We start from the raw sequence: 25,051 nt of genomic DNA, 5'->3' as shown, positions 1-25,051 counted from the left end.
GCCACAAGATCTTCTAAGAGGCTCTGACATCACGGCCCAGGTGACTGCCGCCCAGCCAATGAGCCAAGGCCGCGAGCTAGCTTCTTGCATCCTGTGAGCTGAGGTTGAGTTGACACCGTGAAGGCCTGGTCCCTCAACCACAGAACCACAAGGCCAGGCCCTCGGCCGCCTTCGGGGGGCCCTGCGCCGGAGCTGGTTGGCTCCCGGTCCTCCCACCCCTGGCCGCCCTCGCACCCACTGAGCTGAGCTCTGACGGGGGCGAGCCTCATTCATTCATTCCCGAGGCGCTCGGGGCAGGGCTGTTCTGCTCTCACCGCCCGCGACTTCTGCCCTGGCTGCTGAAGGCCCCTTCCCGCCATCTAATGATACACTCTGCATGCGCTTCTGTTGAAAATTTGTGGCGAGACATTCCTGTGGGACCGGGAATCCAAATTCTTGGGTACAAACAGAAACTTACTTTCCTTGGGGATTTTTTTCCTCTCTCGCTCACACACACACTCTCGCGTTCTTTCCTTTTCTCTTTTTCGTAGCAGTAGGTGGGGGTGGGGGGGGGGAAGAGGCAAAACGAAAAAAAAACAAACAAAAAGCAACCCCCCCCCCCACTTTATTTTCAAAAGTAGCTAGGAAAAAATAAAACAACAGCCAACCAATCCATCCCAACCCAACCCCAGAAGGGCTGAAACCTCGCCTTCCTCAGAGCGGGGCATGGCATCGAACAGCATCTTCGATTCCTTTCCGACCTACTCGCAGACCTTCATCCGCGGTGAGTAATGAGCGCCCTTTCGGGTGGGGAGCTGGGGCCAGGCCTCGGACCGCGACCCTCCACCGCCCACCCTGGCTGCCTTCGAGGGCCCAGGATTGGTTACCTAAATCCGCTGGCTTCTGAAAGCCGGAGGTGGGAACTGGGCTTGGTGGCCTCCGTGGTCTCCTGGAGTGGGACATCTTTGTGGACTTTTATCCTCAGCTGGTGGGGACCGTTCCTGGTGGGGACCGTTCCTGGTGGAGGTCATGGATACCACAAGACCTCAAAACCTCAAAGATCAGAGCTCTGAGGGTCTTGAGATGGAGAGGCCACGGGGGTGCCCCTGTGACCCCACGGGTGTGATTCCTGCCTCCCCTGTGGGGCTCCGGGGCCCTGCACCCCTAGCCCCTGGCCCTCCTGGGGTGCTCAGACCCTCTACCCGTGCTCAGGTAGATGCTCAGATCCTCCCTTTCCCCAGGGCCCCTGCCGCCTTCTGCCCAGGGCCACAGAGCAGGCAGGGGGCAAGGCTTACATTGGCAGACTCAGAGACCTTCCCAAGGACCTTCCCCTAACTCTGCATTTTCCGAGGAACCCCTGGGACTAGGGAAGCAGAGGGAGGAAGGGGTCGAGGCTTTTGTTGGAATGCATGCAACTCTGGGTGGCCCTGAGCCTGGATCAGAGTGCGGGGAGCAGGCCTCGGGAAGGTTTGTGAATTTGGTCACGGGGAGAAATCAGTTGTTTCTGTCTATGGCCTAGAGGGACCCGGAGGTCTAAGTTTTGTCCCTCAAAAAGGATTTAGTTCCCAGATCCCCCGCTGGGAACCTCTGATTGAGGCTAGAACTCAGGCGGAGACTGTTCCTATCTGTCTGGCCCTTCGAGGTGACGTGCCCGGGCCTCAGAAAACACCTTTTTGCCTTCCCCCCAAGTAGCGGGAGCCCAGATGGGGCTGTGGCACCTGAGATCGGGGGTCAAGAGACCCTGAGGCTACCCTGCTGGGCAGCCTTAGACAAGTTACTTAACCTCTCTGTGCCTCAAATGAAGGCCCCTCTGGCTGTGCATTCTGATTGCCTGAGGTTGGGAATGGCCTGTGTGTGAGGGCAGCGCCTCGGGGTTGTACACGGGGCCGACTTCTCCTCTGGAACAGAGGGATGGAGTGGACTGCAGAACTCCAGGGCTTGGGGGCCTGGCACTGCCTTTGCTTTGCTGAGGTGGTCAGCTGAGATGCAGTAGCCGGTCTGACTGTCCATCTGCCCATCTGCCTGTCCCGCTGTGTACTGACTCTGAGCCAGTCCCTGGGCAGCCAGCTCCGTGCAGGGACCGAGGCACATTTGGGTACTTATTGTTCAAAGGCTTCTGCACGGGCTTGTCTGAGGGCTGGACCCGCTCCTCCTCCCTGAAGAGGTCTGAGGCAGGCTGTGTGGCTGCAGACGGGGTGCTGAGTGGGGGGAGAGGAGGGTTGTGGGGGGGCTGCCGTCCCCGTGGCGGGGGCACTCCCGTCAAACCTGCTGGTGGCCGGTGACCAGCAATAGCCCTGGGTCTGGGAGCCGAGTGCTGTGGGCTCCTTCCTTCCAGCAGCTCCTAGTATAATGCTGCTCCCTTTGTGGTCCTCCAAGCTAATTAAAGGCAGTGCTGTGGCAAGAAAACAGGAGTTTATAAAAACCATTTGCTGGGTCTTTGTAATCTGTACTTCTCCCTCCGTGAGCAAGATGGAGAAACGTTGAGCTTGAAACAAAGGAAATTTAGGAGCCGGGACTAAAGGGCCACCCACCCAGGGTGGGCTCCTGAGAGATGGTAGAGGTGACCCGGAGGGAGAGGGAGGGGACAGCTGGGCTTTGAGCTGGCTGTGTGCACAGAGATGGGAGGCTGCCGGGCAGAGCGCGCTGATCCCTGGGGAGTGATCTGGTAAGCCAGGGTGTGTGTGTGTGGTGGGGGGGGGGTGCTCAGTCTGCTGTCTGAAGCTTTCCCTGAAGTTCCGAGTCCTGTCCACGCAATCTGGCCCCACTCTCTTGCCCAGTTCTATCCCTCCCACTTCCCACTCACTTGAACGGATCTGCCTCCCAGATTCTGTCTCTGGAGGTTTTCGAGAGAGATCCAACCCCGGGGTCCTGCAACTCTCGCCTCATGCTAATCCACGCAAGGTCCTTAACCTGCCTGGAGCCGGGGACCTTTGTGGACTCGCAGAAAGCTTATGGACTCCTCAGAGTCATATTTTTAAATGCATAAAACAAAATACAAAGAACTATGGAAAAAAAAAACCCTCAAATCTATAGAAACGCTGTCTTCAAACTATAAAATAAGCCAGTGTGTGACACTGTGACCACGGGCCTCTCAGTGGAGATGGTAAGGGCCGTGTTGCGACAGGAATGGGCGTCCACAGAATTTCAGGAGAATCGTGACAGCCCTAAGGAGACTGAAGGATGTCCATAAAGTCACCATGGAAAAAAGATGCTAAACTTTAGCTAGAGGTCAGTGAAAGGAAAGACGTCATGTGTTTCCTGCCTGAGTCCATGGAGTCCCTGAATTCAGGCCTATGGTCCTGGTTCCTTAACCGGAAGTGGTAGAGCAAGCGGGTCTCAGGGCATCACCACCTCTTGAGAGGTTTTTCAAATTGGGTTCCAGATTCCAGAACTCCTCTCAGTTCTCTGTGATGAAGAGGTTTGGGGAGAACCTGGCATGCGTGCATGTGTGCTGGCCAGATGCTCTATCCATGGGATCCTCCAGGCAAGAATACTGGCGTGAGTTGCCATTTCCTCCTCCAGGAGATCTTCCTGACCCAGGGATCTAACCTGGGTCTCCTGTGTTCCCTGCAGGGGCAGGCAGATTCTTTACCACTGAGCCACCTGGGAGGATGGGGAGAGTGTGGAGAGGCATTTGATCCCTACCTGAATTAGAGGGTGAGGAGCAGATGAGAAGAGGGTGATGCTTATCCCACTGAGCCGGCAGACTGATGGCAGCATTCCAGACACTGAGAGGGTGAAGGGGGTTCCTGGGGTGCAATTCTCCACCTTCTCCCATTGCTTCTCCCGAGGATCTCCTAGGCATGGATCCTCTCTTTGACAATTGGGGAAGCTGAGGTCTAAGAATACACTGCATGACTATGGGCCTTGGGGTCCCCACCAGACAAACGGGACTGTGGCCTGGGAATGCCCGAGGGCCTGTCCACAGCCCTTGGAGGGCCAGCACCTTCATTCTGGATCTGCCCACGAGGCCTATCTCTGCACCCCCTGGGGTGTCCTCTTGCAGCAGGGCCCCCCTCACAGCACCCCCAAAATGCACCCTCCCCAGGACACTCAGGGAGGGCACCCCTCCAAGGAGAGAACTGCAGGAAATGGGTCTAAACGGCCACGTACAGGAATTGCAGGGAGATGAAGGTTTTCCTGACTCAGTAATTCCACACAAGCTCATCAAGGAGGAGATATGAGATTCAAGCTGGCTTCTGGAATCAGAGCTCCAGGCTCAACTCCTGCCTCTGCCCTTCAGAGTGTTGTAGCTCGGGGCAAGTTGCTTCACCTCTCTGTGCCTGTTTCCCCATCTGTAAAATGGGAGCGATGATTACACCAACCTCATGGGCTCTGGAGAGAATTAAACAAGCAGGGTACTGGCACAGAGTTAGCGCTTGCTAAACGTCTTCATTTTTCGAATTATCTTGAGCCTGGCCTTGTGCCGGGAGCTCAGCTGCAAGGGTGACTAGGTCAGGCTCTCTACCCTTGAAGAAGTCACGGTCTGGTGTAGAAAGAGATGGGTGAGCCGAAAATTGCACCGGGTTGGGATAAATGTTAAAAAGGACTAAGAACACGAGGGCTTGGGGATCAGAGAGGGCGACTGGCCAGACAGTTCTCCTGGAGCTGGGCCTTGCAAGGTGAGGAAGTGATCAACGGGGAAAGGATGTCCCAGGCAGGGGGCAAGGTGGGGAAGCAGGAAAGGCTGTGATGATGCCGGGTGCCTCCTGGGGTGGCTGGGGGGTGCCATGTGGGGTGAGGTGCTGGAAGGGGACTAGGATGGGCCTGTCTGGCTGGGGTTCTCTGAGCAGTGGTGGGCAGCTGGCCAGCAGCTCTGCCCCTGAAGACACCTGGAAGGAATGGGAAACCGCCTCTCAGGTGCGAGGCAGGCCTGTGCAGAGGCAGGGGGTGGACAGAATGGCCCTGGGCAGAGTCTGACTCAGAGGTTACCAGACAGTGGGGCTCGGACCAGAGAGGCCACTCACTTTGTCCTTTGCTCAGCTCTAGGCAGTGGGCAAACAACAGGGGACCCTCCCGAGTCCCGGGCACCCCACGATGGTTGGTCACCCCGAGCAGCGTGACCTTGCCAGCTTCCCCTCCTCCCACAGCCCCAGGAGATGAAGGGACTGACCGCCAGCCACCCACACCCACTCTGGCGCTTGCCTGGCGCCACCTCTGCGGAGCCCCTTTGACGGCGGCTCCTGAGGCCGCCCTGCACACGCCCGTCTCCCCAGACCACCCTGCCTGTCCAAAGTACCCCCCAGGCAGGAAGGGCATTCCTGGGAGTCCCCCCACTGGCCACAGGGTCTGGGCGGGCATGAGGCGGCCCCACACAGTGGGACTGTGTGTCCAGGCCTCACCCGTGCCCACGACGGCGGCCGGCGGCCCCCAGCGGCCCCGCTGGTCACATAGAGAGCCCATTGACACCCTGGCCTGGAGGTGGCCGCATCAAAGCTGAGGCCTCCTCGGCTACCCGGGGGGTGGGGGGGAGCTCTTGGGGGAGATGGGGGCCAGGAGTCGGATGCCCCCAAGCAACAGGGCCTGACCTTCCAGAAGGCTCTGAAAGCAGGAAGGCAGTGGCACGCCCCACCCACCCCACCCCATCCTCACCTGGCAGCCAGTCTTGATGCCTTCATCGGCGGGGAGACTGGAGTCTGGGCTAAGGGTTCAGTGGGTCAGAAGGATGCTGGTCCTCCGGCCGTCTCCTGGGGATGCCTCATCTACAGACCCTTCCTCCAACCCACCAAGCAGGGGGGTGCCCTACTGGCAGCTAAGGAACCTCACCCAGTCTCCAAGACTGAGCTCACACATCCCCTCTTGCCAGCAGTATTCCTCAGGACCCTGTGGCCATCAAGGACCCCTAGCCTCCCGGGAGCTTCAGACCCAGGCTGGTCTGGGCCTCAGTCACTCCCGCCTTGGTGCCCAGTAGCCTGCCTTACCTGCTGGAAGTTAGGGGGACAGGGGGAGGTGGGAAGGGAGGATTTGGAGCCCGAGTCCTCCTCCCTATCCTCCTTGAAACGGCACCTCCTGGAGGAACACAGCCGGGTTGGGAGCGAGGCTGTCCTACCTGGAGACACAGCGAGAGGCAAGAACAGTAGTGAATTCAGGAGAAACGTTGGAGCTGGCAGGCAGAGCGCCTCCACCTTGGTTTATAGATGGGGAAACTGAGGTCCAGAGAGGCATGTGGTCTTGTGTGAGGCCGGGACATAGCGGGAACACCGACTTTCCCCAGCCACTTGCTCACACGTGACCTCACACATAGCTCAGGAGTCAGGCCAGGTTGAAGCTGTTAGGTTAGCTGGGTGACCCAACACGTGACTTCAGCTCTTTGAATCGGTTTCCTCCTCCGTAAGATGGGGCTAGAGAGGTTGCAAGAGAGAAGGCAGCCCTGGCCTGAAGGCCTGCATGACGCTTGGCCTGTAGTGAGCGCTGGCTCAGCACGGCCACCTCCTCGTTCTCTCGGCCCTGTGCCCTGCCCCGTTCACCAACGGCGGACATTCCCGTGTCAAACCCACAGCTCTGTCTCTAACACCGACCCCCTGGTGATCCCCTGGAGAGGACAGCGCAGGGAGCCTGTAAGGAGGACCGTCAGGCCCCTTGTCAATGGCTCTGAGAGACGGGGATGGAGAAGAGCCAGCGTGAAACGCAGTTAGTCACAAGCCCAGGCTGCAGCCAGGTCCTGCCACTTCCTTGCTATGTGGCCGCGGGCAAGGTGTGGCCTCTCTGAACTCAGTTTTCTCATCCGTACAATGGGGAGAACAAACGGTAGCCACCTTAAGGCATGTTGGGTGTGTTAATGAGCTTATGTATATTACATGCTTAATACAGGGCTTGGCGCAGAGGCAAGACCTCCCTAATTATGGAAATTATGACTATGTAGTGTTCCTGTTCCTCCTGGGCAAGAGTCTGACTCTGAACTGGATGGGGAAGGTGAGAAACTCATCTCTCTCTTCTCAAGGCCCAGTCTATTAAGACCTCCCCTTCTGGGGAGCCTTCCTGGGTTCCCCCGCTTTTCCTCTCCAGGCCTCAGGAGTGCCCTGCTCCTGCCCGCACTACCCCCTACCCTCCTCCTGGCAAGCGGGGTGCTCCCGGCGCAGGATGGGCTTTGAGGAGGAAGTAGAGGGGGAGTGAAAGGACCAATGAATGGATGGACCAACACGGACCCTCGGGAGGGTTCCAGCTTCTCCCCTTACTTCCTCTTCACCGTCTGGCTCGTTCTTTGAAACAACGCTTGCTGGTGGGAGTCTGAGCCCTCATGTCCAATCGGCACAGCCGTGTGAAGGTTTAGGTTCCTCTTTGGGGTTTTCTTTTGCGTCTGGGAAAAGTGTTTTTGGCAAAAGGTTCAGACTTACGTGTGGGCGGAGAGGGCGGATGCCCATAACTTACGATTTGCTGAGGTGACCGAAGTTAGCCGCCCCCCAGAGCATCTGACTGAAATTCCACCATAGCGTTTGGCCCCTCTGGGGTGAAGGGTTGCCCACTGGGCTTTTTTTCGAATGCAGGGTAATTTCAGGGATCTGCTCACCTTTGTAAAGAGGAGAACAGTGGCTGGGTGTAGAGCGAGTGGAAGACATAAGGGAAGGAAAACGTGGGGTGCACAAATGAAAAGGGTGAAAAGAAAGGGGATGGGGAGGAGAAGGGAGGTCCATTTTGGTCATGCCCCTGCCTCAGACTCAACTCGCCCAGCTGCCCTGTAGCTAACGACAAACACACCACTACGGCCCCAAGAAGTGCCCCCCCCCGAGGACTTTCTTTCCATCCTCCTTGCCCCCATGGACGTAGCCTCCCACCCACAGCTCCGGCTAGCAAGATGCAACAGAGACAAGATGGCTGGAGCAAGAAGCCCCATGTCCTGGGTAGCGAGGGCTCACGGCACTGAGCCTGGTTCTCCCCTATAGAGCAGCCGTGTCCCCTCCCAGAGGGCGGAGGACACCACCCGTGGAAGCAGGTCCACCTTAGAAAAAAGGCCGGAGGGAAAACACAAAAATGCTGTCGTTTGTGCGACATGAAGCAATGATCGTGGGGAGCATTTATTTCTAATTCTTTTGATTGTAGCTTTTCCAAAATTTTTTCAATTTTTATTTATCTATCTTTGGCCATGCTGGATCTTCGTTGCTGTGAGTAGGCTTTCTCCAGTTGCGGCAAGTAGGAGCTATTCTCTAGCTGTGGCATGCAGGCTTCTCACTGTGGTGGCTTCTCTCATGGCAGAGCACGGGTTCTAGGGCGAGTGGGCTTCAGTGGCTACAGCACGTGGGCTCGGTAGTTGTGGCTCCGGGGCTCTAGGACACAGGATCAATGATCATGGCGCCTGGGCTTGGTTGCTCTGGGGCAGGTGAGATCTTCCCGGATCAGGGATCGAACACATGTCTCCTGCATTGGCAGGAGGATTCATTACCACTGAGCCACCAGGGATGCCTGGTTTTCCAAAGTTGCAAGCCCTGAACATGTATTACTTATAAATTTAGGGGGGGGAACTTTAGTTTTTCAAAACAAAGAAGAAGAAGGGGCAGCCCCGCCCTGCTAGTAGCAGGTAAACTGGGTCCCCCCCCAGCGTGGGGTGGGTCTGCTCCTGCCCAATCAAGACCCCGCCGGCCGCCTGGCAGCCTGTTCCTCTTCCCACGCCCCTGTGCCTGTCACCTTCCCCCCGGGTTCTCTCCCATCTGGCAGCGGAGCCAGGGTCTGCCCTGGGCTGGGCGGAGCCTTACATATTGTAGGTGCTCGGGAAATGCTAGTGACCTGTACTGTGGCCCCCGTCTGAAGACAGGTTCGCTGGGAAGGGTTGGTTTCCCTGGATTCTCCCATTCCCAGTGCCCAGGGCCTGGGTGCGATGTGGGCCAACTGGTGCTGTTCAGTGGTCATTTACTGAGTACCATCTGCCTGCCAAACACTGTGCTGGGCATTGAGGATTCACGAGCGGACAAAACAGACAAAGCTGCCTTCCTTCCTGGAGCCCGGTGATGTATGGAAAGAGTTTTTCTCAGGAAAATGCCCCAGTGAGAAAGGCCAGCTCAGGAAAATGCCCCAGTGAGAAAGGCCAGCCCCTCTTTGACTGATATACTTCCTATCGATACAGAATCTCAGCCTCCTGGGATTTCTGTAAATGTTCCCATTACCCGCATTGAATCCTCATCACAGGTCCATGCGCTGGGCACCACTACCTTTATTGCAGAGATGAATAAACAGAGCCAGAGTGACAGGTGAGGGGCTGAAACAAACATCTCACAGGAGAAAGACCCTAAGGAAAGAGAAGGGAACCATGTTTTTTAATGACTTGCTGTGTCATTCCCACTGTGTCATTCCCACTTGCCAGGCACTGTGGGAACTCCCATTTTAGTTAATCAGTTAATCTCTAATCCATGTGGTGTGATCGATGTCATCCCCATTTTACAGATGAAGAAACTGAGGCTCAGCAAAAGGAAGTAACTAACCCAACGTCATGCAGCTAGTAACTGGCAAAGCCCAAATTCATGTCAGAATCTGTCTGATATCAAAGCCAACCCAACAAAAGTCTCCTTTCTACCTGGCAGACAGGTTAGGGTTAGGGTTCTTTAAGGTCCCAGCTCACCACCTCCATGGAGGCCTCCCTGATTCCTCCAGGCAAGGTGATCCATATTCTGTTCTATGCCACTAGAGTACCTTCAGGCCCTCTCACATACTTCCAGGCTTCCCAGAAAGGATAGAATCTGGGATAGACAGATCTTGTAAGGGAGGAACATTGGTGTTCCAGGCAGAATAAATGGCATCAGCAAAGGTTTGGCAGAAGGACCTTGTAAAGACGCTTGCTTAGAGATGGGAGGGTCTGTGGGTCCTGCAGCGATGTGGAGGGAGAAGATGCTAGAAGGAAGGTAAGCCAAGCCTAGAGGCTGGGCATGGCCTTCAAGGCAGTGGGGTCCAGGCAGGATCCAAGCGAAGTGGTGATGTGGGGCATGCATCCCATGATGCACCAGGCCGCTGTCTCTGAAATAGGCCAGTGTAGACATGCGCCTTGAGCTCCTGTGTGTGAGCAGAGACCACAGGGGCCCTCCTGCACCCGCTTGCGAGTCCTATTTTTATCACTCTCTAGACACACATCTTAGTAAGTAAAGCAAACTTGTTCTCAGGCACGTAGAGTGCACCATGGATGGGCTCATCTGTGGTCTGACGAGGACAAGTCAATGGTTCAGATCAGCCAAAAGGAGACCCATTCCGGGGAGAATCCCGGGACCGGTGCCCATGGAACAACTTGCAGGGCACAGAGCAAAAGGAGAATGCAGGGCCCCTTGTTCAAAACCAAACAGAATTTCAGGACGGCAAAATACAGAGCATGAAACCAAGAGTGGGGCTCTTCTTTTTCTTTTTAAAAAATATTTATTTATTTATCTTTGGCTGCATTGGGTCTCAGATGTGGTGTGCAGGCTCAGTGGTTGTGGGCAGGGCACAGCCAGCTTAGTTGCCCAGTGGCATGTGGGATCTTAGTTCCCCGACCAGGGATCGAACCCGAGTCCCCCGCACTGGAAGGCAGATTCTTAACCACTGGACCACCCAGTGGGAAGTCCCAGTGGGGGCTCTTCTAAACAAGGGACCCTGTGTGACTGCTTGACCTGCATGTCCGTGAAGCCGATCCTGCCTAGAACAGCCCTGAGCAGGAGGGACCCTAGGCTGAAAATGAACCTCTGTCTGCTTCTCCTTCTTATGCTTCATTCCTTTGACTTGTGCAGGCTTCCATTCTTCATGCATCCACAATTTAAAAAATAATGATAAATGAAGCCTTATGTAAGCACATCCCTTGAAGCTTTTAGAACCAGCAAGAACTTTAGGGAAAACATGAATTCACCAAATGCCCACCCCTCCTGCATTTTAGGTTGTCGATCACCTGAAGGACCTAGGAAATGTAAAAATAAACTCTGTAATCTCAAACCCAGAGAAAACCGCTATCATTCAGTGTATTTCGGTCTAGACTCTTTTCCCCTGTGTCTGGTTTTTGCCTCTAGAGGGTTGTTCCCTTTGTGGGTGAGGCCATACAGAGACTTATGACATATCCAGGAACTTCACCAAGTATATTAATAATCAGTATGTATATATGTTGGGATATGTCTTGCAAGAGTCTAGAGTGATGCTATTCAATAGAACTTTCTGCGATGATGAAAATGTTCTGTCTCTACTGTCTGACGCTGTAGCCACTCACTGCGTGTAAATACTGAATGCTTGAAATGGGCTGGCCCACGTCCACAATGAGTCTTAATAAAGGACTGAATTTTTAATATTATTTTATCTTAACTATTTTTATTTAAATAGCACATGTTGGACCATCCAGACCTAGCAGAATATGTGCCCAGCTGTCAACCCACATTATCTCTTGAGGTGAGGTTATGAAGTTTTTCATTTTCCAGCTCAGAATGTTTGAAAAGTCTTATACCCAACCATCGTGAACTGCTTTTTATAAGCAGAAGCAAGCTGCTAAACATTTAAGTTTGTAGTGTATTCAGTGCTATGGCGAGGAGGCTTTAGATTTTTAAAAGCATATCACCAGGAAAGATCGATCTTGTAAGAATGAGATCTATTTTTATTTTTCCTATCAATGTTCAGGAGAAAGAATGTGGGGTTTAGAATCAGAAGCTGTGGGTTTGCCTCCTGTATCTGCCACTTACTGGCTGTGTGGCCATTTAACCTCAGTGAACCTCAATTTCCTCATCTGTAAGATGGGGATATTGACGCTACTGACCTTACGAGGATGCTGTGGGAACTGAATCAGACAGTGATGATGAGAACGCAGGGGACCAGCTGAGCAGTGGAAGCGGGTTACTGGAGATGATTTCCGTAGAGGTGGACCCACTCACTCATCTCTGTGGGGGGCTCTGCTCACATCTCTGCCATTTCCTAGAAACCAGGAAATGAGTGGGACATCTCCCGACGTGTGTTCGGCAGATGTCGTCAGGTGCCGAGCAGAAACAAAGGAGGCTCATGGAAAGGAGCAAAATAACGCCACTTGCAGCAACATGGATGGGCGCAGAGATTGTCATACGGAGTAGAGTAAGTCAAACAGAGGAAAGATAAATATCGTATCACACCACTCATGCATGGAATCTAGAAAAATAGTACAGTAAGTTATTTGCAAAGCAGAAGTAGAGTCACAGATGTAGAAAACAAACTTAAGGTTACCGGGAGTTGGGGAGGGGGTCCCGGTGGGGGTGGGATGAATGGGAAGATTAAGGTTGACATGTATACACAGCTATACATAAAACGGTTAACTAGTGAGAACCTACTGCATGGGGATTCTACTCAGTGCTCCGTGGTGACCTAAGTGGGAAGCGAAGGAATCTAAAAAAGAGTGGAGGTATATATGTATCTATTTGATTCACTCTGCTCTACGGCGGAAACTAGCATAACACTGTAAAGCAACTATACTCCAGTAAAAATCAGTCTAAAAAGAAAAAGACATAAAGGGGACTCTGTGACCAAACAAGATAGAGAATGATTGTACCAACCAGCGCTCCACCGAGGGGTTTGTGGAGGACATTTCAGCCTTTGATATGCTAACAGACATTGGCTGCTCAAAGGAGCCTGTGCGCTGAGAGCCCGCTTAAGGAAAAGTTGCTCTCGGGATAATTTATTCAATCCATTGTGGGAGCAGAGAGTTACCTTCTCAAGGACCTAGGAAGTTATGTGAAACTTGAAAGGGAAATTTGCTGGATCCTAAATACAAAACGGAAAGTACAAAAGTGGAATCGATAAATGCATGATTGTCTAGCATTCTTCAGGCCAGAGTACTGGAGTAGGTAGCTTTTCCCTTCTCCAGGCATGATGGTCTAGAAAATATAAACTATGACAACTCTTAAGGAGTCCTATTAGCATCCAACACTTACATGACTCTTACCATATGTCAGGCACTAAGTGCTCTGCTCTCTTAATCCTTGAAAGTGAAAGTGAAGTCGCTCAGTTGTGTCTGACACTTTGCGACCCCATGGACTGTAGCCCACTGGGCTCCTCTGTCCATGGAATTTTCCAGGTGAGAGTACTGGAGTGGGTTGCCATTTCCTTCTCCAGGGGATCTTCCCAACCCAGGAATCGAACCCGGGTCTCCACATTGCGGTCAGACGCTTTACCATCTGAGCCACCAGGGAAGCCCCTCTTAATCCTTGAAGTGAAAGTGAAGTCTCTCAGTCGTGTCCGACTCTTTGTGACCCCATGGACTGCAGTCTATCAGGCTCCTCCATCCATGGGAATTTCCAGGCAATAGTACTGGAGTGGGTTGCCATTTCCTTCTCCAGTCTTAATCCTTACAACCCTACAAAATAAATACCAATATTAAGCCTGTTTTATGCATGAGACCACTGAAACCCAGAGATACTAAACTGCCTGCCCAAGATCACCGAGTTGAGGCTCAAACCTGCATCTGGAGCCTGTGCACCTCACCATAGCTCCGAGTTATTAACAACTGAGGTTTCCCCAGATAAAGGAACATCCCTCAGCTTCCACTGGCCTCCTTCCTGGGAAAGGCTGGCGGCACTTCTGCAAGCCTCCCCAAGCAGAATCAGCTCTGCTGCTTTCTTGCTGGGTTAGTCATTACCTTTGCTGGGTTACAGTTTCCTCATCTGAGAAATGGGCAAGCAGTCATTTAAGGACCAAGATGGGGAGGTTTGTAAAACACAGCATGTGGTCTACAGAGAAGGCACTCGATGGATGGTGTTCTTCTCCTCCATCAGTGCATAGTTGGGGAAACTGAGGCACGGAGCGGTGGGAGCCCCGAGGTGGGGGATGTTGAGCCAAAGCTGAGCTCAGAGAGCACTCCAAGAGCCAGGCCAAAGTCCGATGGCTGACCCAGGTCCACACATTGTGCAAGCAAAGGGCTCCTTTCCCATTTGGCAGGGAGAGACCCTGCTGCCCCTCTCATAAGGGCACTCTGAGCCCTTCGGTGGGGGCCTCTCCCTCCAGGCTGGAGTCCCTCTCCCTGGAGTCCCTCCCACCTGGTGCAGATTATGTATGGTCCAGCACTGCCCCAAGCCTCCTGCCTAGGCATCTTGCAGCAGTCCTCTGGAATTTTCTATTTGGGTCCCCCACACGGGGTGAGCAGCACAGACATGCTTCTACCCCAGTTCATGGACCCCCTTGCATGTCCAGGGGAATATTCCTCTGCCCCAAGTCACCTCTGAAATTGTGGGTTCAACAGTTGATGTCATTGCTAACTCTGAGACCCCGAGTGGTTGGTATTTTTGTCCCCATTTTGCAGAGGAGGAAAGTAAGGCCCAGAGAAGTGAAGTCACTTGCCTAAGTTCACATCATGTGTAGGGGGTGGAGCTGGGGTTGGATGCCAGGCTCTGCTCCCCACTGCCACAGGGTCCTCCGCGGGCACAGCCCAGGACAAGAAAGGCAGCTCCTGAGTGCACACGCTGGATACACACCCCATACTCCTCCCTGCACCCCCGCATGTCAGGGGCTTTGTTGCTGGGGTGGAAGTTGAATGGCTGAGCTGGGTCCCTCCCTCAAGCAGGACCAGCTTCATGGGCTGTAACCCACGGGATGGTGCAGCGCTCCAAGTTCGGAAGGCCCCACACGTGTGTCATGCTCCGCGGTTGCCTCTCGACATTCCTAATAACTTTGTCCTTGGCTCAAAGGGGCTGCCGGAGGGTACATGCCAGCTCAGACTCCAGGGTGGCCCCATGCTGTGAGAGGAGGCTTGCCATTCAGCCAAGGCAGGATGGAAGCTGGGCTTCTCTGCCCCCGGCCCCAGGTTGGGGGGGCTTGGCCCAGAGTGTTGGGCCGGGGGCGTTGGGTGGGCTCCTGAGGGTCTCCCTGCCTGAGCAAACAATGGGACGGTGAGGCAGGCACCTGGCCTTGCCTTCGGACACATCGTGGCCCTCCGCGATAAGCTCACAGAGGCCCCTGCTGACGGGGGAGGCGGGACCACAGCTCAGCCAGGGACAGTGGGTAGGGGACCAAGCTGTGGTCAGGGATGGGGCTCAGTCTGTGACCATTTGGGGCTCCGATTAGGGCCTGTCTTGTTCACAACCAGGTTCCCAGTGGTGAGCTAGGTTTGATTCCTAGGAGAGCTCAGTAAATACCTCCGGAGGAATGAATAAGGGAACACAGTTTTCTCAGGGGAGCCAAGCCCTGGATCCCACCCCTGGGATGATCTGCACTTTCAAATTAGCCAGGTCTGGGTCTGAATCTTAGCTCTGCTACTTACTCCCGGGATATATTTAACCTCCCTTTCACACAGTTTCCTCATCTGGACAAGGGGGAAAATAACAGTTCAGAGAATTAACCAAAATAATATTTCAAGTGCTTAGCTCTGCCCATAGCCCCATTGAAATGCTCAGGGTATGAGAACTAAGATGATTAGATTAAAAAGCTCTGCCAACTCCTTCCTCCTCAAAGATGCATGGCATTTACTCTGGTGCTAAGATTTCCAGCTTTAACATTTTTTAGGTGGTTTTTCTGTATTTTTCCAAGGTTTTCATTGCACTCATATTACTTGTATCATACGGACAGGGGTGTGTTATATAAGGAACTCAATTAATGTTGCTCAGACAGTAGAGAATCTGCCTGCCACGCAGGAGACTTGGGTTCAATTCCTGGGTCTGGAAGATCCCCTGGACAAGGGGATGGCAACCCACTCCAGCATTCTTGCCTAGAGAATTCCACAGACAGAGGAGCCTGGTGGGCTAAGCAGTCCATGGGGCTGCAAACAGTTGGACACGACTGAGCGACTTCCCCAGTTGCTCAGTGGGAAAGACTCTGCCTGCTAATGCAGGAGATGCAGGAGACGAATGTTCAATCCCTGGGTCGGGAAGATCCCCTGGAGGAGGGCCTGGCAACCCACTCCAGTATTCTTGCCTGGAGAATCCCTTGGACAGAGGAGCCTGGTGGGCTACAGTCCACAGGGTTGCAAAGAGTTGGACACAACTAAGTGATTGAACACAAACGACTAACACAATTAACGTTATTTACTGATGGTATTGTTTGAAACAGACAATAGGAAGGAGGTAAGTCAGAGTCAGCTCCCTGCAAGCATTCACTGGGGTCCCAGCTCCTGGGGGCCCTGATGGCATCTGGGGGCTGTGCCTTCACCCACATGCACCCCTCCCTCACATGTAACCCTCACCCACAGAGGCCGCTGTTCCCTGAGGTCCATCCCCCACGGGCACACCTTCCCCACATGTACCCCCTCCCTCACCTGTGCCCCTCCCCACCTGTACGCCTGCCCTTCAGGCACTCCCCCCCACATGCCTCCCACCTTCAGGCTAGCCCAGCCCCAGTCCAGGGCTCTGGGTAGGAGCTGTGGGTGTGGTCGGGTCACCGCCACAAGCTGCCCCAGTTCAGCAGCCAAAGTCTGGTAACCCCTCTGTGTTAGGCCCCCGGGCTGTGTGCCCACCAACCCCCATGCTCCCCCCACCCCCACTCACAGAGGCAAACACACATCAGAGGCTGCACCCGCCGTGACAGACACCCAACTTTTCAGGAACCCCTGCCTGCGGGGACCCGGGGACATCTGGTGGTGTGGTCTGAGGGAGACCGCAGGGGAAGCAGTTTTACCCCTACCCAGACTGGTCCCCGTTTCTTGGGCCAGGAGGTTCATCCTCTTCCTGGGTCGGGGGGGGGGTCCCCAGACACCTGCTACTGGGCTGTGCATGCAGCTGATGCTTCGAGAGGGATGAGGCCTTTGGGAAACCCAGGACAGATGGGCCAGAGTGGCGGCCCCAGCTCAGAAGGAGGTTCTCCAGCTGGGAACGGCTTCAGAGATGCCCGGAAGGGACCTTACAAGTGGGGAAACTGAGGCCATGCAGGAAGGTCCCGCCCTGGGTCACCCCAGAAAGGTAGAGGCAGAGGAGGTGGAAGCACATGGCAGAGAGGCGGTGAGGAAGGCAGGCCCGGTCCAACCCCTCTGGGCTTCGGTTTTCCCGCCCATCACATGGGGACCATGCAGGGACCTTCTAGCTCCAGCAGCCTGATCTGCTGGGAGCTCTGGAAGGCTCCAGGAAGCTCCAGGTGAAGTCCACTTAGCTCCCTGGCTGCTGCGGGAGAAGAGGATGCAAATAGGAGGGGTCCCCAGGGACCTGGGTTAACCCCGCCCGAGCTCATTTCTGGCCTCTTCTTCCTGTGGGGTTGGTTAAAAAATAGCCTCCCATCTGCTGGGGCTGGAGGGGGGAGGTTCCATCTGGGGCTATCAGGTCCCCCCAGCCTGGCCTAGGACACAGACTTGCTTACTCCAACCCCCCAAGGACCAGGCTTGGCTGCCTATGATGACGTGGCCTGTCTGACAAAGTTCTCTCTCCCTTTGACTCAGCGCCGAGTTATCACCACTGCTGGCCTCAGAGAAGCCACACGCCCAGGAGGTCCTCTGAGTCCCTGCTCTCCCATTTCACAGATGGAGAGGGTGAGGGCACACACACGCAGGAGAGGGCAGGATCTGGCCCGCCCAACTTGTAGCTCAAATCTCCCGTTGACTTCCCAGTTATGCTGGGGGAGTGCCCCATCAGATAGTAGCCAGAAGGGGCAGTGGCACTGGGTCTTTGCACCCCAGATTACAAGGCTCACAGCTCTTTAGGGCAGAATCAGTGGTCCACAGGGGTGCAGCCTCTGGAGGACAGGGCAGAAGAGTCGGCTTTACACCGAGTCAGGCCAACCGGAGCTGAACCCCAGATGCCCTGTTCCCTTGCTCTGTGACTTCTACAAGCCACTGAGTTCTTAGGCCCTCAGGGATCTCATCCGTAAGATGGGACACAGTCATCCCAGCTGCTAAGGAGAGGTGTAGGGGTGCACAGAAATGCACAGGGCCTGCTATGTGATGAATTGAGTCATTGAATTATTAGCACGTGTGATGTATACGCAGGCCTGGGGCCGTGAGCACCCTCAGAGATGTCTCAGGCTGCTGCATTTGGAACCTGGTGTCTGAGATGGAAGTCATGAGCCTTAGGGACAAGTGGCTGAGTACACGAGTATCTTCAGCCTGGATGGAACCAGAGAGGCCTTGGATGTAGACGGGGCCACTCTTCCAAATGATCCCCAGGGTTTCCTGCCAAGGCCAGTGGTAGGAGTGGGGCTGGGGAGCAGCGGGCAGGCAGTGCTGAGGGCGCAACAGTGTCCATGCAGGCTTCCCAGTCCTGGAATGTTCCCCAAGGGAGGACCCAGGAACGCGCCTAAGGCCTCCACACCGGGGTATTCCAGGCAGTGTCTTCTTCATAACTGAAATCTGGAAACACCCCAAAGGGCAGACCACAAGGGAGCCAGGGGTGGGAGTCTGTCCACACTCTGACCCCCAACGTGCCCAGTCAGCAGTCACATCGCCCACAGCTGAGGAGAGGATTAATAACATGGGGAAATGCACCACTGCAGGCTGGTGAGCTTCAAAACCAGATTCAAAACATGGAATATAGGTTCCCATCGTTAGAAAAGAAAAGAAAGAGGGAGGGAGAGAAGAAATTAAATCTATACATATAGTAAGAATACCAGAAGGCTGAAAACCAAAATATTAACAATTGTTCTGGGTGGCAGGATTAGGGATGGTTTTAATTTTCTTCTGCATAATTTCATTATTTTCCAATTTTTCTTTAATGAGTGTGTTTTATCCTTCTAATTAGGAAAAAATGTGTTTTGCTTCCAGAGATGGAGGGTGTAGGGGTTAGAGATTGTTCTTCCCCTTTCATAGACTCTAAAACTGAGGCTCAGAGTGAGATAGATGTTCATTCATTCCTTTGTTCATTCATTCACTCATTCATTGGTCCTTAAATGCTTCCGGAAAGCCCCCTAGAGGAAGGCTCAGTTCTAAGTTCCTGGGCTGAAGAACTGAAAGTACTCAGTTCTGTCCTCAGGGTGGTCATAGTCTGGGAGAGTGAAGGACACAAAAGCAAGTCCTTATAATGCAATCAGAGGAGGGGACGAGTCCTCCTGGGAGCATCGGAGACAGTCTCACAATGAAGGGGAATTAGGACCAGGCTTTGACGTATGAGCAAGGGTTCTGCAGTCAGAGAAAAGCGGGAAGCCACCCCTCACAAAGCACCATGGTCTATGAGAGAAAAAGAATCTGCTATGTGTGGGAAAGCGTATTAAGATATAAAGCTAGAATGTTCTGTGAGGGAATTCAAGGGCCCTGAATTGCTTGGCTCTGCAGGCTGTGTGACTGAGAAAGTTACTGAACCTCCGGGGCCTCAGTTTCCTCATCTGTAAAATGGGCTAATGACCTCATTGGGTTATTGCAAGAACTGACTAAGTTAGCAATTGTAGTGCACTCAGAATGGTATTTGGTATATAGCAAGGGTCATGAAAATGTTTGCTTTCATGATTGGTTGTTATATACCCTGCATGCATTCTGGGAGCCAAAAGGATTTTTAAGCTAAAATTTAATGTTCATTCATTCATTCATTTATTTATTTCAGTCATTCAACAGATACTTATTGAGATCCTAGTATGACCCTAAGCCTTTTTTTAATCACTGGGAATAGAGTTACCAGACAAAATACAGGATACCCAAGCCAGTTTAATTTCAGATAAACAATGAATGATTGCACTTGTTGCGACAAGTTTAGATTGAAAAAGTATTTCTGTTTATCTGAAATCCAATTTAACTGAGTATTCTGTATTTTTATTTGCTAAAACTGGCAAGTCTAACCAAATGGAAAAAGATTTGCTGTAACAAATCACCGCCAATGCAGTAGTTTAAAGCAACAGACATTATTATCATACAAATCGGGGGGGTCAGAAAGCCTGCATGAGTTTCGCTAAGAGTAAGGTGTTGGCAGAGCTGTGCTTCTCTCTGGGGCTACGGGAGAATCCACGTCCTCATCGTGCCCAGCTTCTAAGAGCCGTCTGCTTTCCTTGATAGTGGCCCTTTCCCGTCTTCACGGCCAGCAATGCTGGGCCACGTCTCTCATGCCATCATCTCTGGTTTTCCCGATCACACCTCCCTCTGACTGTCCTCTTCTGCCTCCCTCTTCCACTTGTAGGGACCCGTGTGATGTACTGGGCCCATCAGATAATCCAGAATAATCTCCTCATGTCAAAGTCCTAAACCTTCACCATATCTACAAATTTCCTTTTGCCACATGAAGTAATGTATTCAGTTTCAGGGGCTGGGATATGGGCATCTCTGGGGGCCATTAATCTGCCTGCCGCTGGGGCTTCAAGAAGACCTTTCACTGGGGTGTCAGGAACCTGACTGAGGTGGGGAATTGAGCCACGTGGACTGAATGTAAAGACATTCCAGGCAGAGGGAACAGCATGTGCAAAGGCATGGTGGTGGGGATATAACTGTGTGTTTGAGGACTAGCGAAAAGGCCAGTATGGCTGGAGGGGAATGAGGGAAGGGGAGAGTGGAAAGAGATGAGGACAGACAGATAGAAGGTGGGTGTGGTCATGAAGAACCCCACAGGGCTGACTGGAAGGGCAGAATCAGTGATGCCCCTCTCCACTCCCTGCCCTCATCTGCCCTCAACCCCTGCTCCCAAGACCATCCTGTTCTGCTAACACCCACTCATATCAAAGGCCAAACTGCCCTCCTAGATACTGCAAGCTGAGAAGGAAAAGGGGTTCCAATGAGTTAGACTTAAGGATCCTCAAGGTCTTCCCAACACCATATGTGCTCAGTCGCGTCTGACTCTCCGAGACTCCATCGACTGTACCCCACCAGGCTCCTCTGTCCATGGGATTTCCCAGGCAAGGACACTGGAGTGGGTTGCCGTTTCCTCCTGCAGGGGAATCTTCTCAACCCAGGGATCAAACCCTCATCTCCTGTATCTCCTGCATTGGCAGGCAGATTCTTGACCACTTGCGCCACCTGGGATTCCTTCCAACATTGACCGGCTGTGATTCCCACACTCTAAGACCCTCTGATTCTAGGTCTCTTATATTCCAGGACAAAAGCCTTGTAACAGTGTGACCTTAGGCAGGTCACTGATCCTGCTGAACCTCAGTCTCACTGCCTGAAAGTGGGGTGATCATAGAACCCAGCCTCCTGGGCAGAGGGATGATGCTAGGAGTTAAACTGTACCAAGTGCTCCGCACTGTGTCTGGCATACAGTGAGCACCTAAAAGCTGTGCATCCTGATGACAAAGATTCTGATATTCTTGGAGTCTTGGAGCCTGGAGTTGGAGACCCTGTCTCCAGGAGCCTGACACTGGCCAGCTGTGGGATTCCAAGTCTCCGGACCACCCCCCTACACACACACTGCCAGCGTGCCCCTAACGCCCTGGCCTCCCCCACGTGCTGGGTGGCAGGCCTACCCCGCAACCACATGAGACACCATTCCCCCAGGGAGTCCCCACACCTGGGAAAGCCGGCAGCCTGCCCGGCGCTGGCCCCGCCCGGTGGCTGGAACACCGGGCAAGATCAATGGAGCCCGGCTGGGCTCCCGGGCCCGGCACCTTGTTCCAATCAGGGCCGGGCGCCTTCCGCTCGGGACCCCCGCCCGGGTGGGGGGGCCCAGCGCCGCCCCTCCTGGGCCCTGCCTAGCGGTCCACGTTTCCAGCCCCATGACCCCTGGGGAGCTGTGCCCAGGGCCGGACTCCACTCTGGCTGCTGCCTGCCTGGACCTGGAGGTTTTAGAACATGCTGGATGGTGGGGGCTGGCCCGAGGAGCACCAGGCTGGCGATGGGCTTGAAGGAGTCCTGTACGGGCCCCTCCCAGCTCCAGCTCGGGTTCTTCAGAGGCAGGTTGGGCTGCTTAGATTCACCCCCACGTGCTTCTCAGGGCTATTGTGGGAGAAGCAGAAATCGAGAAACAAGATTCAGAGTCATGGACACTCCCGGTGCAGAAAAGGCAGGAGAAGGCAGATGGGAGCAGTGGGTTCCTGCCTCGCCGTGGGCCCTCACTTCGGTTCCCTGCTCCCTTCCTCCTCCTGAGTCCTTCAACCTCAGGTCTTGGCTCAGATGTCACCTCCTTCAAGAGACTTTCACTGACAGCCACCCTGCCCCATCTAGGGAATTAGTGACCCACCACTAGGCTTCCCAGGGGGTGCTGCTGGTAGAGAACCCATCGCCAAAGTAGGAGACCTAAGAGACGTGGGTTCAATCCCTGGGTCGGGAAGATCCCCTGGAGGAGGGCATGGCAACCCACTCCAGTATTCTTGCCTGGAGAAATCCCATGGACAGAGGAGCCTGGAGGGCTACAGTCCATAGGGTTGCACAGAGTCAGACAAGACTGAATCGACTTAGCGCACACACACTAATTTTGCTGGCGTGTGTATGTATTCACGCCTTGTTTATCTTCTGTCTTCCCTGCTGGAATCAAAGCCATCAGGTCCATTGCTGGATCCTCAGCACCTAAAATAACTCCTGGCACATAGTAAGTGGTCAGAAAAATGTTTGTTGACTGAGTGAATCTAGCGCCTCCTCCATCCATTTGCTTATTTCTCCTTTTCCTTTCCTGCTCTTCCCCTCATCAAGTGCAGGGCTCCCCCGTAGGACTGGGAACATTCTCTCCCGTGCTCCTGGGATGGGACCAGGTTCTGTGAGCTGAGGACTTTCAGACCATCAAGCCCCCCACCCACACCCCCCAACTTGGTTTGATTGAAGTTTAGAGATGGAGCAGGAGGAGGGCCCAGCCCCCACCCAGGTTCTGAGCACATTCTAGGATCCCCTTCCAGAAGCCCACCCAGGGGCACCCCGAAAGTCACAAGTGATGAACATCATCTTCTTGCCAGTGACAAATTCACGCCAAGAGCAAATGACAAAGGGTGCCTGGTATCTGAGCCTGTGGCTCGGACATGCCAGGTGGGAATTTATGAGCTTGCTCTAGTCTCTATGTGGCGCTGCCCTCAACCTCAGCACCGTCCCAAGGGCCGCAGGCCTGCTAGGTGAGGAGGAGCAGACCACTGCTCATTGCATATTACTGGCATCACTCCGGACTTCCCAGGTGGCTCAGCGGTAAACAATCTGCTTGCAGTGCTGGAGACACAGGAGACATGGGTTCGATCCCTGGGTTGGGAAGATCCCCTGGAGGAGGGAATAGCTACCCATTCCAGTATTCTTGCCTGGAGAATCTCATGGACAGAGGAGCCTAGCGGGCTACACTCCATCAAAGGGTCACAAAGAGTTGGACCGGCCTGCAGTGACTGAGCGCGCACAACAGCATCACTCTGGCATCAGCCCATTCATCTACCCCTGCGGGCCTTTTGTTCCTGGGGGTCATCTGTGGGACCCGGGCCACAGCTCTGTCTTGCGTCCATGATATCTATGCTCTCTGTGGGCCAGGCAGGGCAGCTCAGGTTGCCAAGGTTCAAAAGCTCAGCTCTGACATTCACCCAGGGCATGAACTGGAGCCAATTATTAACCTTTCTATGCCTCAGTTTTCCGAGTGGTATGATGGAAGTAATAATAAGGTTGCCTAACAGACAAGGTGGGCTTCCTAGGTGGCACTAGTGATAAAGAACCTGCCTGCCATTGCAGGAGACGTAGAAGACCAGGTTCAACCCCTGGGTCGGGAAAGACCCCCTGGAGGACAGCATGGCAACCGACTCCAGTTGCCTGGAGAATCCCATGGACAGAGGAGCCTGGTGGGCCACAGTCCATGGGGTTGCTAACAGTCTGACACAACTGAAGCAACTTAGCACTCGTGCATGCAACACATAAGGTGGCTGTGAGGATAAATTATATGATACATGTAAAGTGTGAATAGCATTAGTTATTGTAAATGAGGGGCCTGGCCCCTGGGGTGAGGCTGCTGCATACAGCAATGCACAATTTCAGCATCAACAGACCTTGGTTTAAATCCCAGCTCCACCCCTTCCTAACTGGCTCCAGGAGACTTATTCATTGCACTTCAGTCCCTCACCTGTAAAGGATGCCCAGTGACAGGTACTTGGAGGGCTGCTGGTAAGGTCTAATGAGCTCGGTCGGGACTATGCCTAGCAGGGGCTGGATACACGGAAATTCTCAGCATGGAGGGGTTGTCATGATGAGGATGGCTTCGAGTCAACCAGATGATTCAGCTGAGTGAGCTGGTGGACAGGACAATCTGGTTGAAACAGTGATTTCGCCAAGAATAAACATGTCCCAATTTTGATGCACCATGGGCAATTCTGCAACTCTATGCAAATTTAAGCATTTTTGTCTATTCTTTTTTCAGAAGTTTCAGGGAGGAAGGGCTTTTAAAATATTTTTTATCTTTTGCTTTTCTTTACTGCAGAATATAGTAACGGTGGTATATATAAATGTTATTTAAGTTATAATAATAAAATAGAGACCTATAAACCTACCACCCATCTTTTTAAAAAGCCCACTAAGTGGGTCTTAGGGCTCCCACCAACACCCTCTTCCCAATCACATCCCTCTTTCTCCTTCCCTGCTGCCATGGTCAGAGGGAGGACCCACTCTCCTGGTCTTTATGTTAACCATCATCTTGTTCATATGCTTGTTGCTTTCAATGTCATTTTCCATTTATGAGTAGATACTTTGGAATAAACTGAAAGGCAGAAATAAAGGATGTGAGCCATTGAACTACCAAAGTTTACTTGGGGGGAAACCACGGAAGATGGCCGTGCGTGTGTGCTCAGTCATGTCTGACTCTTTGCAACCCCCGCTGGACAGTAGCCAGCCAGGCTTATCTGTCCATGGAATTTTCCAGGCAATAATACTGGAGCAGATTGCCATTTCCCACTCTAGGGATCCTCCCGATGCAGGGATCAAGCATGTGTCTCTTGCGTCTTCTGCACTGGCAGGCGATTTTTTTACCATTGTGCCACCCGAGAAGATGGTCAATTCTCCCCATTTTACAGATGAGGAGGCTGAGGCTTGAGAAGGCCCCAGGTCACACATTAGCAGGTAAAAATGCCAGGGCGAGAACTCAGAGTTGGTAGGCACTGTGTCACTAACTGTCAGGTCACAAATGAAACTTTGGTTTCATTCTCTCATTTGTTCAATAAGCGCTTACTATGAGCCAGCCTAGGCTGGACACTGGCGCCTGGTCCAGCCTCCAGTCCCATCCAACACTTGTAATCCCACTACAATATCCTGACCTCAACTTGAATACCTCCCACAATGGGGAACTCTCTACCTCCCAAGGAATGTCTCATTCTGTCTCTGCTTCTTTTCTTCATATGGAGTTCAACAACCACTGGCTGTAGTTCCACTCTCGACATGTATGTGGCCCCCTGACATGTATCAACTCTTCAGAGACCT

At 53.4% G+C, this 25,051-nt stretch overlaps 1 protein-coding gene across 1 annotated transcript in view; it reads left to right on the top strand.

Annotated features, from left to right (window-relative positions):
• The first annotated feature begins 642 nt into the window (after nucleotides 1-642).
• The window catches only part of RUNX3 (RUNX family transcription factor 3), a 65,415-nt gene continuing 41,006 nt past the window's right edge, over nucleotides 643-25,051 (top strand). Inside the window, exon 1 of the mRNA XM_065927533.1 lies at nucleotides 643-763. Within this exon, the coding sequence (XP_065783605.1) occupies nucleotides 706-763 (58 nt within the window). The 5' untranslated portion in view covers nucleotides 643-705. The remainder of the gene's footprint in view (nucleotides 764-25,051) is intronic.

Source organism: Muntiacus reevesi, chromosome 3, assembly GCF_963930625.1.
Source record: "Muntiacus reevesi chromosome 3, mMunRee1.1, whole genome shotgun sequence".
NCBI lineage: Eukaryota > Metazoa > Chordata > Mammalia > Artiodactyla > Cervidae > Muntiacus > Muntiacus reevesi.
Note: the sequence above shows the minus strand (reverse complement) of the source record. Positions and strands in the feature narration are given on the sequence as shown.